The following is a 13,829-nucleotide window of genomic DNA, read 5'->3' on the forward strand; positions in this document are numbered from 1 at the left end:
TACTGTAACGGTGTCTTTACAGGTCTCCCTAAAAAATCAATCAGACAGCTACTGCTGATTCAGAACGCTGCTGCTCGAGTCCTCACTAAGAACAAGAGACTGGATCACATCACTCCAGTCCTCACTAAGACCAAGAGACTGGATCACATCACTCCAGTCCTCACTAAGACCAAGAGACTGGATCACATCACTCCAGTCCTCACTAAGACCGAGAGACTGGATCACATCACTCCAGTCCTCACTAAGACCGAGAGACTGGATCACATCACTCCAGTCCTCACTAAGACCAAGAGACTGGATCACATCACTCCAGTCCTCACTAAGACCAAGAGACTGGATCACATCACTCCAGTCCTCACTAAGACCAAGAGACTGGATCACATCACTCCAGTCCTCACTAAGACCAAGAGACTGGATCACATCACTCCAGTCCTCACTAAGACCAAGAGACTGGATCACATCACTCCAGTCCTCACTAAGACCAAGAGACTGGATCACATCACTCCAGTCCTCACTAAGACCAAGAGACTGGATCACATCACTCCAGTCCTCACTAAGACCAAGAGACTGGATCACATCACTCCAGTTCTCACTAAGACCAAGAGACTGGATCACATCACTCCAGTTCTCACTAAGACCAAGAGACTGGATCATATCACTCCAGTTCTGAAGTCTTTACACTGGCTTCCTGTGTCTCAAAGAATTGATTTCAAAGTACTCTTGCTAGTTTATAAATCCCTTAACGGTTTAGGTCCAAAATACATTTCAGATCTGCTACTACACTGTGACCCCCTCCGACCTCTCAGGTCATCTGGGACAGGTCTACTTTCTGTCCCCAGAGTCAGAACTAAACAGGGTGAAGCAGCTTTCAGTTTCTATGCTCCTCATATCTGGAATAAACTCCCAGAAACCTGCAGATCCGCTGCTACTCTGTTCTTTTAAATCAAGGCTGAAGACCTTTCTTTTTGATGCTGCCTTTCTTTAAATGACTGCTAATTTCTTTAAATTTCTTATGCTGCACTGTAACTTTTATTCTTGTGTTTATGTGTTCTAATGTTTCCATTTTGTTTTTAACTGTCTATTCATGTGTTTTATCGGTTTTTAATGCTTATGATTTTTTAACAGTTTGTACTTGTGTTTTATCTGTTTAACTGATTTTATCTAAAGCACTTTGAATTGCCCTGTTGCTGAAATGTGCTCTACAAATAAAGCTGCCTTGCCTATACTACGAAGCAAAATTTGGCGTTAACAAGGTAACTTCAGGTTTAAACCACTTGTTACCGGGTTAAACCGCCGTGCTGAACACCTACAGTATATTAGGGATAAACCTATGTAAAAGCACCGCCTACTAAAAGCCGTTAAAGCCGTTGCTAAACCCGCCCACAGAGCCAACAAAAAGGAAAAGGAAAGGACGTCTCATTCCTCAGAAAAGCCATTTCCATGTTTCCACTCTCCTCGCATGATTTCCTCTCGTCTCTCCCGTGCTTCCTCGGTTTGACTGAGTAAGACGCGAGGAAGGGAAGCAAGTGAAGGAAACGTAGATGCAGTTAAACGACCTGGGACAAACCCCATGACTGCTGATGCTGCACCAATCTGCCTTTTTAACCTCACCCTCCGTCTTTCCTTCACTCTTAAGCAAGACCCCAGCTTCCAAAGTAAAGGAATAAATCAAGGCTACAATATAACTGTTGGTGTACAGGAATATTACCATGATATAAATGCATATTTACGCTTTCCCCTTCGTGTTGTCTGGCTGCAAAAGCAACCGGGGGCCTGTTGCACGAAAGTAGAATAAAGATATCCAGGATAAGTGAAAAAGCGCAGCTTGACTTAGTGTGATCTTCTCATCCCGGCTTAATCGGTTGCACGTTTGCCGAGCCAGGATAAACAGGTGGAGCTATGTCAAGCCAGGTGTAGATAGCCAGGATAAGTGCACGTTCACAGCTTTCTCAAATAGACCACGTTATCGATCACAGATTTACTGATGCAGAGATGAGAAGACGCATGCGCCAAATGTTTCACCCAATGAGCAGCAGCTTCGAATGGAAAGTAACGAGGAGGGGAAGAATATGGAAAAAGGGAAATACGGCTCTTATCAAACGGAGAGAAAAAGCCCGACATAGCGGACCCGACTGAATGTGTGGGGGTTTAAAAATATCTACTTTGCCTCAAAAGTGAGCAGAGGGAACTAATATTCCTCGGGAAATGGACCCTACGGACTTTAGGCTTAATTTCAAACCCTTTTTTACAACGTGAGAACATGTTTTACAACCACGCACAAATCTCTATAAGCTATATCTAATTCTTTGTACAATTAATGTTCATACAGAACAATCAGAAAGGGACAACAACTAGAAAAAAAAGTAAATGACTTCAATACACGCTGTGAACATATATGTAAAACAATATTCATGTTTTTTTATTCTTCTGACAAGTGACCGCACCAAAATAAAAAGATTAAGAAGCATTGTGGTGTTCCCAGTGTGATGAATGTAAACCACACTACATACGTGCTGTATATCGACCACGTTATTGGTCCAGGGATGTGAGACTTATTAGGAAGGTTATGAAACCAATGTAAGCTATAACAAAAAACAATAGGCCCACTTATTAAGGAGTAACACAAACTACCCTTCATTAGAGAAGGACAAGCAACAAGAAAATGAAATCATGAATGTAGTGGTCTCTGACCAGTCTGCCATTATTATCATCTGGGAATATCTCTACATTAATATCGTCACACTTAATCTCCGGAGCGCGTCCTGTAGAAACCTGAAGCTGAGACCACGGACGCTGCGCTGCTCATCTCTACTTTTACAGAGAGAGTGGACACTGACACAACTCGCAAGTCTGCTGGCAGGCAATAGCCACCGGCCACCGGGCACCGGGCAGCGGCCGCACGCCAGGCAGCCTCGACACTACACGTCCCACGGGAAAAGTCCCACTCCGGATCCAGGGTGCACAGTGCAACATGTCTAACATCTAAACAGCTGTAGTAGGGTTTAAATCAAACTCGCGAAAACAAAAGTGACAAGTAGGCTAATGCATGTTAATAAAAATAAAGCAGAACACATGCAGAAGACAACGCAATAACTGTTAAACACGTTTATTTGGGATCAGACGGCAGCTGATTTGAGACATGAGACTCCAGGATTAATCTTAGCCTGGCTGTTAGCCTGCTCTGGACCAGGCTAGCCCCAAAGAATAAATCTCCATGGTTACTTGGCTGGGCTTAATTCAATCTGGTTTCGTGCAACCGAGTCCAAGCTAAATTCATCCAGGATAACTTGAATATCCCGGCTTAATCCCTTATCCTGGTTTCGTGCAACAGGCCCCAGATGTCGTTAGTTAAACACAATAGCACTGCATTAAAATTAAGATATATCTTGGCAACATGGTATATATATTTAGAAGAACCCTAAAGACACAGAAACTCACTAAAATGATCGGCTACAGCTCTGAAATATAAATGATGGCTGAAGGATTCAGTGTTAAATGTTTTCTCTCCAGTGACAACGTGGCACCGCAGACTTAACCTTGTGTTGTCTTCCCATCAACCATGAACATTTTTATTTAAAAAAAAAAAAAATGTTTTTGGATATTTTTAATGTTGACATTTCCGGCTTATTTTAATAGCCCATTTTTGTGACAATTTTTTTTTTACTGAAAACTGGTCAATTTGACCCAAGGACAACATGAGGGTTAAATCCCACTCACGAGGCTTTGCTGTCACCCGTCTTCCTCGCGAGCCCTCCTCATCCTCCCTGACATGGTCATCAGTGACCGTGTAGCATCTACTGGAGTGAAACGTCTCGAAGTTGAGGCTGATGTACAAACTAGACGTCAAGCGTGAAATTTGTTGTTGGTTTTTTTAACTCCTTTGCTGCCAAAATGCAGCGAGCAGCCATGACGGCTCAAGGGATAATCCACATCCGCTCATGTGTGTCATTTTTGACACACATGAGCAGATGTGCACAGATGAGCACACGAGATGATGAGGAGGAAAGGGTTAAAAAGGCTTTCCAAGTTAAATTTAAAAAGAGAAAAAAAAGGTAAAAGGTTTGGTGCGTGCATGTATATACTTTTTTTTTTAGATTTTGCAAAAGTGGGGAAAACCCTTTAATGCTTTTTAGGGGGGAAACCAATATAAGAAACCCCCTCTGTGTCACCGCCCGGCCCTCCTCCCCTCTTTTGGCCCCCCCCCCGGCCCCTGGCCCCTCCTCCTCATGCTGGTCCCAGCCTGGACCTCCCCCACCCCCCCCCCCCCTCCCCTCTCTGGCCCCGGGCCCCGCTCTCCTCCTCGTCATGCTGGTCACCGCCTGGAAAACCTCCTCCTTTTTGGGTCACCCCCCCTTGCACCTCCCTCAGCTGGTCACCGGCCGGCACCCCCTCCTCCCCCCGGCCTGGCCCCCTCCTCCCCCAGCGGGGCCCCCCCTGGCACCTCCCCCCCTGCTGGTCACCGCCTGGCCCTCCCCCTCCTCTCGGGTCCCCCCCCCCCCGGTACCTCCCCTCATCCGGCACCGCCGGCCCCCCCTCCCCTCAGCGGGTCCCGGGCCCGGGCCCTCCTCCTCCTATCTGGTCCCGGCCTGGCACATCCTCCTCCTCTGGGGTCACCGCCGGGCCCCCCCTCCCCTCATGCGGGTCACCCCCCCCCCCCCCCGGCCCCTCCCCCTCATCTGGTCCCCCCGGCACCCCCTCCTCATCTGGTCCCCGGGCCCTGGCACCCCCCTCATCGGGGCCCCCCGGCCTGGCCCCTCCCCTCATGCTGGCCCCCCTCACCCCCGGGGCCCCCCCCGGTTCCTCCTCCTTTTGGTCACGGGCCGGACCTTTTCCTCAGCTGGCCCACACCTGGCACCTCCTCCTATCGGCCCCCACCTGGCCCCTCCTCCCTGCGGGTCCCCCCCGGCCCCCCTCCTCCTCATGCGGGTCCCCACCTGGCACCTCCTCCTCATGCGGGCCCCGGGCCCCGGCCCCCTCCCGTCTGCGGGTCACCGGCCCGGCCCTCCTCCTCAGCGGGTCCCCGGCCCCACCCCCTCCTCATCTGGTCCCCGGGGCCGCACCCCCTCCTCTGGGTCCCCAGCCTGGCACCTCCTCCCATGCGGGTCACCGGTCTGGCACCCCTCCTCCCATGCGGGCCCCGGGGCGGCCCCTCCTCCTCATCTTTTCACCGGCCGGGCACCTCCTCCTCATTGGGGGTCCCCGCCGGCCCCCCCTCATGCGGCCCCCGGCGGGCACCCTCCTCCCCGCTGGCCCCCTGGCACCCCTCCTCACGGGGCACCGGCCCCCGGCACCTCCCCTTGCGGTCCCCGCCGGCCCCTCCTCCTCTCTGCTGGTCACCCCCTGGACCTCCTCCCTGCGGTCCACTCCCTCACCTTCCTCATGCGGGTCCCGGGGCCCTGCACCCCTCCTCTGTGGTCCCCGGCCGGGCCCCACCTCCTCATCTGCTGGTCCCCTGCCTGGCCCCTCCTCTCACTGGTCCCGGCCGGGAAAACCCTCCCCTCTGCGGTCCCCCCCGGCACCTTTCCCCTCGGGGTGGCCCCGGGCCTGGACCTCCCCTCATGCTGGCCACTGCCGGGACCTCCTCCTCTGCTGGTCCCCCCCTGGCACCCCCCTCATGCGGCCCCGGCCTGGCACCCCTCTTCATGCGGTCCCCCCCTGGCCCCCCCTCCTCAGCTGGCCCCGGGGCCCTGGCACCTCCTCCTATGCGGGTCCCCCTGGCACCCCCCTCCCATCGGTCCCGGGCCTGGCCCTCCCCCTCAGCTGGCCCCGGGCCTGGCCCTCCTCCTCAGCTGGTCCCGGTCCACCTCCCCTCCTCTGGGTCAGGTTCTGGCACCTCCTTTTCCTCTTGGGGTCCCGGCCTGGAACCTCCCCTCAGCTGGTCACCACCTGGCACACCCGTGGGTGGCCGCCCTCTTCAACCGCGTTTGTTGCAAGTCAGCAGGGGTTTTGGGGGATTCTCTTTCCGAACACACGCCCAAGCGACAAAGTGTTGGGGGGGGTTTTGAGGCCCAGGGGTCTGTGGAGGGCCCATTGCATCCTCTCCACTCCCCAAATCTGGGGTAGTCTCTGATAAACCCCCTCTGTGGGAGAGGTTTCATCTTTTTGGAAAGAGTTGGCCCATTTTGGAGATAGGGATTGCTCAAAACAAGAGTCAAAAAAAGTGGAAAAGCTTATTAGCTTCAAGGCTCGACGAACGACTTAACTATTTTTTTTTTTTTTTTTCTCATTTTTTAAGGGAAACCTTTCATGGTAACACAGCACAAAAGGGTTTTTGGCATTTTAACAAATTTTTGAAGATGTAAGTTCACAACTCTCTTTCGGCCTTTAATTTTTTAAAGGGTTCTTGTGGTCAGGGGGTTGTGGACGCCGTGAAACTGTCTGGACGTTCATAGCAACTGCTGTCCGAGCAGCTCCAGGAACGAGCTTCTTCTGCAGCCAATTATTGCAATGCAATGTTAAATATTATAAATATTACTAGATCAGAAACCCCGACATTTGATAAATATGTATACACACACACACACACACACACACACACACACACACACACACACACACACACGTCACAGGTGTGGGAAGGACGATTGTAAAAGTCTTACTACAAACTCTGAAGATGAAGAAAAGCCAGGAGGCAAAAAAAGATGAATGGAAAACGTGTGTGTCCGTCCGTGTCCGTCCAGCAATCAAATAAATCGTCATTCACATGTAAATAAAGTCAGTTTTGTGGCTGCTGTTATACACCAGGACTCAGTCTGGTGAATAATGGGTCTGTGAGCTGAACAATCCACTACTGGGAAGTTGTCCTGTGAAGAGTAAGTCGTGCATTTCACAGTTACAGGGTTGTCCGGGAGACGGTACATTTTTGAACTATGCAATGGATGGATGAAAACGTGCGTGCATGCATACAATGCAAATTGTTGTAAGGTGTACAAACATATTGAGTTCAAACCCTGAGTTTCTTATCCCCACAAATCTGCCCAATCAAAAATGAAGTGGGCATGGTGTGTTTTATTTTTTAGATTTCTTGCAATGGGTCCAGGGTACAAGCGGCCGAAATGGGGCTGTGTCTCAAATCGCGCACTTCCCTTAGTGCACTTACAGAAGTACACTTCGTGCACTACGTACTATCTTGCATAGTGCGTAAATTTTGACAGAGGAGTGTTGTCTCAAATCGCGCACTTCCATGTGCACTTACCGGAAATGACGATCACATTTCATCCCTTCTTCTTCTGTACAATTAGGAATTTCACCAGGGAGAGCATTCCAGTCTATTGTGTTTCGCGAAAAATAATTCCTGCTTTGTTTTTGATATTTTAACAAAAATAAATGTGATATATTTGCTCCGTGTCACGCCAGGATGACGATTGCGACACCGCCGTCATGTCCACCACCCCCATTAGCTTCAAACAGTACACACAACTGTATCGTAATATTCGTTCTTGTTACTTCACTCTTAATTCATTATAAAACCTATTCTTTGCAGTCCACTCTTATGTATATGCTTGTTTCTGCTCCAAAAAATAAGTAAATATTCATTCATAACGTTACTGTTCATTTAATGCTCACGGTTTCATGAGGACATCCTTGTGGCCCAGAGATAAGACTGTTGTTATGAAGCATTACCCTTACAACTTATATTAATATAATAATATAATAACATATAAACTACCTTACAACTTACCTAATAGCAAACCTCAGTACATCTTTTATATAAGTTTATTTTTGTTCTAAATGGTCTTCATGTCAGTGACAATACATAGGAAGCAAGAGGTAACAGAATTTGACATTTAATAGACCCATTTCCTTTATATTATTATGTTTGCTACAGTCATGCAACGTGTTAATACAAAAGATAACAAAGTTAAATACTTTATATAATTTTATTAAAAATGTGCTTGTAGTTCTGCAGGCTCCCCCCAGGCCGTAGCTAGTCTGATGGGACAGGGACATGAGGGGGGATTCCAGACTCTCCAGGGGATCCTTCTACGTATGATGGCCATCGTCACCCCTAAATGATGGACCTCTATTCCTCGTTGGTCCCTGAAGAGACGGTTATACAGGATAATCATCAGGGGGAGGCAGTATAAACAGGATAACATCAGGTGGAGGCAGAAACAGTGGATACGTTACGCTACTGTTAACGTTACTGACAATCAGCTGATCGCTATTTCGCTGAGCTAACGCTCACATCGGATTATGTACAAACTGTTAAGATCATACATCTAACACTAAAATCGTCTACAATGGGACAAAAGTTTAACACAAACAACAATATACTACAAACACATGTAACGTTCGCTTATAAACTTATTTGCCAATTCTGGTTAAACTGCCGCTGTTAGCTAGCTAAGGTGGCTTGCTAGCACGTCAATTACGGTACTAATAAACGTTATAATCGTGGTACAAAAATGATTATCGACTGTAAAATTAACCAAATATACATTTACAAGTGGTTATATGTATAGCAAAAACACTCACGTTCAACTTTGTATGGCTCCGTCGGTCTCGCTATCGCGTCTTCGGCCGCTGCTATCTAGTTTTTTCAACGGTTGTTAGCTCCGCCCCTTCCGCTACGTAGCCAAGATGGCGACCGTTGAGTGTGGAAAGTGTCCATCGATCTACACTTAACTTTGTGACCGGTTTTGAGTGCACCATCCGGGTATTTTAAGTGCACTGCATTTGACCGCACTTCAACAATGTGAACGCACTATGTACTCAAAAAGTTAGTATTTAGTACAGAAGTGCGCGATTTGAGACAACAGCCCCTGTTTCCTCAGGAGGGTGGCTGGCGTCTCCCTTAGAGATAGGGTGAGAAGCTCAGTCATCCGAGAGGAGCTCGGAGTGTAGAGCCGCTGCTCCTTCGCGTCGAAAGGAGCCAGTTGAGGTGGTTCGGGCATCTGGTAAGGATGCCTCTGGGCACCTCCCTAGGGAGGTGTTCCAGGCACGTCCAGCTGGGAGGAGGCCTCGGGGAAGACCCGGGACTAGGTGGAGAGATTATATCTCCAACCTGGCCTGGGAACGCCTCGGGATCCCCCAGTCGGAGCTGGTTGATGTGGCTCGGGAAAGGGAAGTTTGGGGTCCCCTACTGGAGCTGCTGCCCCCGCGACCCGACACCGGATAAGCGGATGAAGATGGATGGATGGAGATTTCTTGCAATGGAAATATAATAGAAGTGTGCACCCGGCCGACTCGCCAGTCGTATCATACCTCACCTCCCTAACATTTAACATTTGAAATGTCTTCTATGTTAATGGTGCAACAATTATTGGACAGCCTGACTCCTTATGAATGGAGTTTATTCCTCGAGAGCCTTCAAATCCCTTTGCTTCATGTTAGGAAGTGATTTTTGCAATCAGTATCACAGCATAACAGCTCCGTCGTCTCGACATTATCAACATTAACCAAGTAGCATGGATTTAGTGGTTTGCAAGTCAACGAATGAGTTTCTTTTTTGACATTTAGGTTATAACTTTTGTTTAAGTTTCTATATTTCCACATGCGGTTAAAGACCTGCTTCACATTAAAATATATTGTTATATAAATGCTTTTCAAATGGCAGTTTTATGTAACCTGACCTGACTCATAAACTGTGTGTCTCCCTCCAGGCTGTTATAAATATAAAGTGTTGGCTTTTAGTCATCTTGCCTGATGAATTTCACAAAATTCTGCTGCTCTTTACCAAACACTTTGAGATTCAGTGGGAGCTGCGTTCAGCTCGGTTCATTTGGTTTGGCAGGTGACTGTTGGTGGAAGTCTAGGCACAGCGTTCCTGCCAAAGCTGAATCTTAATCAGTTATCCACATTTAGGATAAATACTAATAATAATGTATTAATTAATTAATCCTGCAAGGGGAAATTACAATTTACACTCTTGTTACACACATGATGTTGGTGAAGTGCCAAAATTCTCTTCCGCTCTTCTGGCTGCTGGTTTTGTGCCATGTCTGTGTACATGGTGGAACGTGTGTGTTGTCTTGATGACGGGCCGCTTCGCCTCATGCCAGGGGATAAAGGGCCGCGGTCTGTGTGGGAGGATTTGGGAGAGTGATTGGCAGGAGGGGAATCTGTTCACTGGGAGCTATTCCAAATACTGCTGATCTAATTATTGGCGGGAATCCTCAATTTGAGTGACTAAAGTCTCCTCAACTAAAGTCATTGTAACTTACAAAGACCTTCTTCTTGACATGCCACCTCCTATGATTATAGTGTCAGTCTAAATCCAGAGATTTCTGAAAGCGTGCTGCAGGAAATGCAGAAGTAACTATGAAATCAGATGAGTCAGAGTTTAAATTCTATACGCATTAATCCTGCTGCTGTTTATATGGTTGTGGCCTATGTGGCATCTAAATATTCTCATGTACCATGATGTAAGTAGACTGCAGTCTTTACATGAGTCTGTGTTACTGCTGAGTTCGTTACTGCCGATCACACGGGTTTTTGCATGCGCGCGCCCCACAAACACACACACACACACACACACAACACACACACACACACACACACAACACACAACACACACACACACACACACACACACACACAAAACCCCACACACACGCGTATATGCGTGATGTTAATATTGAAACATGGAGTAGGTTTTGCTGTTTTTGCAGTGTTTGGTCGAGTCTGTGTGTTCTCTGCAGGATTTATATGGCTCACACACTATTAGTTCATCTGCCACACACACGTTTAAGCAGCTTATATTGACCGTGTATTCATCTATCAAGCATTACCTTGACTTTCACCCTGTCCAACAGCTTGAAATACCCCTCCACCAGTTATCATTCAGAATACAGCAACCATGTGGTACAATTTCACAACTCTCAGTACCAACCTCCAGACTCATCACACGTGTAATACAGTCTTTCATTAATATCAATTGTAAACATCTCTCAACCCACAACCATTATACTTAATTGTTTCAACTACCAGTGAATACAATAACAAACAATGCAAGATGCATGTTTCAAGAAATATGCTACAGTAGTGTAAAAGACAGTTTTTACATTAGGTAATACACTTGCATTACCCAACATTTACAGAATCTTTTTATCTTTAAATTATCATTTCCATAATATCTATCCTATGTGTAATGAAGTTGTGATCAGAAGACATCCTCTACAATTGTTTGGCCAAATTTGTTTTTAATGCATTTTTTTAGTTTTTTGTGATTAACAATATTTTTGTTTTATTTATTTGTTAGCCTACTATTTACTTTTGCCTTATTGCTGCATGAGTTTATTTACTGATTGAAATGGACAGCAATTATTTCTAGTGCCGTCAAACGATTAAAATACTTAATCGCGATAAATCGAATTATTGTCATAGTTAACTTGCAATAAATCACACATTTTTATCCATTCTAAATGTCCCTTGATTTCTTGCAGTCAGTCACAAAAGGGTGAAAAAATTTGTGGAAAATTGGCATCAGCTGTGTGCTCGGCCATCGAGTGGTAATTTAGACTGGCCGTGCTGTGATAATCGTTCAGTTCACAACGACTAAACACACGGATCACTTTGGTCTGGTCAATGAATGAACCGCTTGTCAACTTTAAAAAAGTGAACTCTCCATTTAGAATCTTATTGGCGTCCATTTTGCCTTCTCACGCTTGACGTCCACTCAAAACGTAAACATAAGCGTAACGTGGTCGGCTCGCAAGCCCAAACAAGTGTGTGTGTGGTGGGCCTGTTCTGTTACTGGTCTAGCTAGATCCGCTGGATGTTGTAGTTTTTATAAGGTTACTAGTGTTGCAACGTGTGAAAAAAAGGCCAAAAAGAACGTTAATCTCGGAATAAAAACATTGACGGCGTTAAAATGGGTTTGCGTTTACGCCTTTAACTGATAACTAATTATTTCCTTCCACCATTTTGGTCAAATCCAAACTTCTTTATGATCATTTGTCCTCTAGAGTTTAAGATCTTCTGAAAGAAGATCGTCTTCCCGAAGTGTTGTCACAATATTTAAGGTCGATATTAGCATGGAACCTGGCTTTGTGCAGATTAAACTGGAAACTGTTTGCTCTTCCGCTACAGGTTGACGGACGGCATCCAACCTGCAACTTCCTGTTGGAGGTGGAGCGAGACCAGGCGGAGTGTCTGAGGCGGCTGAGGGAGGAGGACGCTGCCGGCAACTATAAAGGTCACAATCTTTAGCAATCATTTGCTAAACTACTATAAGAGTGACATGACACTGCCATGACATGAACCCCTAACTAAAGCTTATGACAAACGTTTGTCTTGTTTCTAATATTTGACACGTTCATGACAGCGTCTGTTGTGGTGAGTGAGGGAAGGAGGACCCGAAAGCAGAGGAGAGCAGGCAGGGGAGTAAAAGGCAAAATCCCAAAAGTCCACAATCCAAAAACAGGCATAGGGGAAGGCAATAATAAAACCGGGTAAACTCCACAGGGGAAAACTCACAGGGAACGAGACAGGAACGTAGACCTAACCATATAGACGAGACGTACGAATCTGGCAAGGGACAAAGTGAACACTGGGGTTAAATACAAGAGGTAACGAGATAACAGGGAACAGGTGAGACATCAGGTGAACCACATTAGGGCGGGGCAGGACAATCAGACCGACAAACGTAAAGCTGGGTGAGACGAGACAAGACAGGAAACCATACTATCAAAATAAAACAGGAAGCAGACCAAACAGACAAAGGGGAACACAAGACAGGACCAACAACACAAGACTGGGGAGAAAACCGAAACAAAAACACAGAGAAGGCCAAATGGGGAAAAATAAACCCAAACAAAAACCCCAAACCACAACAGTGTCATGTCACTCTGGATCTTAAAACAGAAAACATGGTGCTCAAGTCTGCAGACTGAAAGCTGATGTCATGCATTCATACAGTTTGTACAGAGTACATGTATTCATACCTCCTGCCATGTGAAGACAGGAACAGCTTTAGTTTAATCCGGTCCTGGACTAAATCTGGATATGAGACGCACCTGATTTGACCGCTGGAGTTTACTAATCAGATCATATCTCCGATCAGAAAACTCTTTTGAGTAGTTTTTTAAACGGTTGTATGGTTCCGTTTGGCCAAATGGGTCATGGCTTTTATCTACAAAGTCTTTTCAAGTAATTTTAAAAGGGAATTTAGGGTTGTTCCTTTTAATTTAACTGTTGTCATAGTTGTGTTTTACTGTGGTCAAAATGGTTCTTGCTTCTTCATTTAAAATCAAAAAGGGAAGATGTTGTGCAGCAGGTGCGCTGTGAAAGTTGAGCAAACTTTCCCTTTTCCTCCTTAAAGCTTTATCTGCATGTATCTACCTCTACAATGCACATGCAGAAATGTCATGTACTGTACATACTCTAAAGCCCCTTTTCACACCGCCTGTTCCAGGCGGGAATGTTGTGCTGTTATTCCGCCTCGCCCTTTCTGTATAAAAGGTAGAAACCCGGAATGGGGGAACAGAGTTGTTCCACCGTTACGCTGGCAGCGGAGGTAGAAACAGCCGTCATGGCGGGACTACACATTAACATAATCAACACACTCTTTTGTGTTTTTAATGCCAGCTTGCTATCTGATATCACACAGTGGGGCTGCATTATATTGCCGTCTTTTGGTTTAGTGTAAAAGCCTGCGTAATGGCGGATCTTCTGTACAGCAGCGTTACAGAATCTCTTTGTCTCTCTGTTAACGAGGCACGTCTCTAATTGGTGGCCTTATCTCTGAAGCGAAAGGCTCATGGTAAACAAATGTATTCTATTGTTGTTTTTATCTGCGACTGTGTGCTGTGAACTCTGGACTCTGACTCGCCCCTCCACCCCGGCTGTGTTAATTAAAGACACAAAGTAAAGCAAAATAATAACAT

The 13,829-nt window shown here is 46.5% G+C and overlaps 1 protein-coding gene across 1 annotated transcript in view; it reads left to right on the forward strand.

Annotated features, from left to right (window-relative positions):
- Nucleotides 1-13,829, forward strand: part of LOC116699672 (vasoactive intestinal polypeptide receptor 2-like) — a 50,769-nt gene that overhangs the window by 15,704 nt on the left and 21,236 nt on the right. Inside the window, 1 exon segment of the mRNA XM_032532382.1 lies at nucleotides 12,034-12,139. Coding sequence (XP_032388273.1) covers nucleotides 12,034-12,139 — 106 coding nt within the window.

This window comes from Etheostoma spectabile, chromosome 12, assembly GCF_008692095.1.
Source record: "Etheostoma spectabile isolate EspeVRDwgs_2016 chromosome 12, UIUC_Espe_1.0, whole genome shotgun sequence".
In the NCBI taxonomy this organism is placed as follows: Eukaryota; Metazoa; Chordata; class Actinopteri; order Perciformes; family Percidae; genus Etheostoma; species Etheostoma spectabile.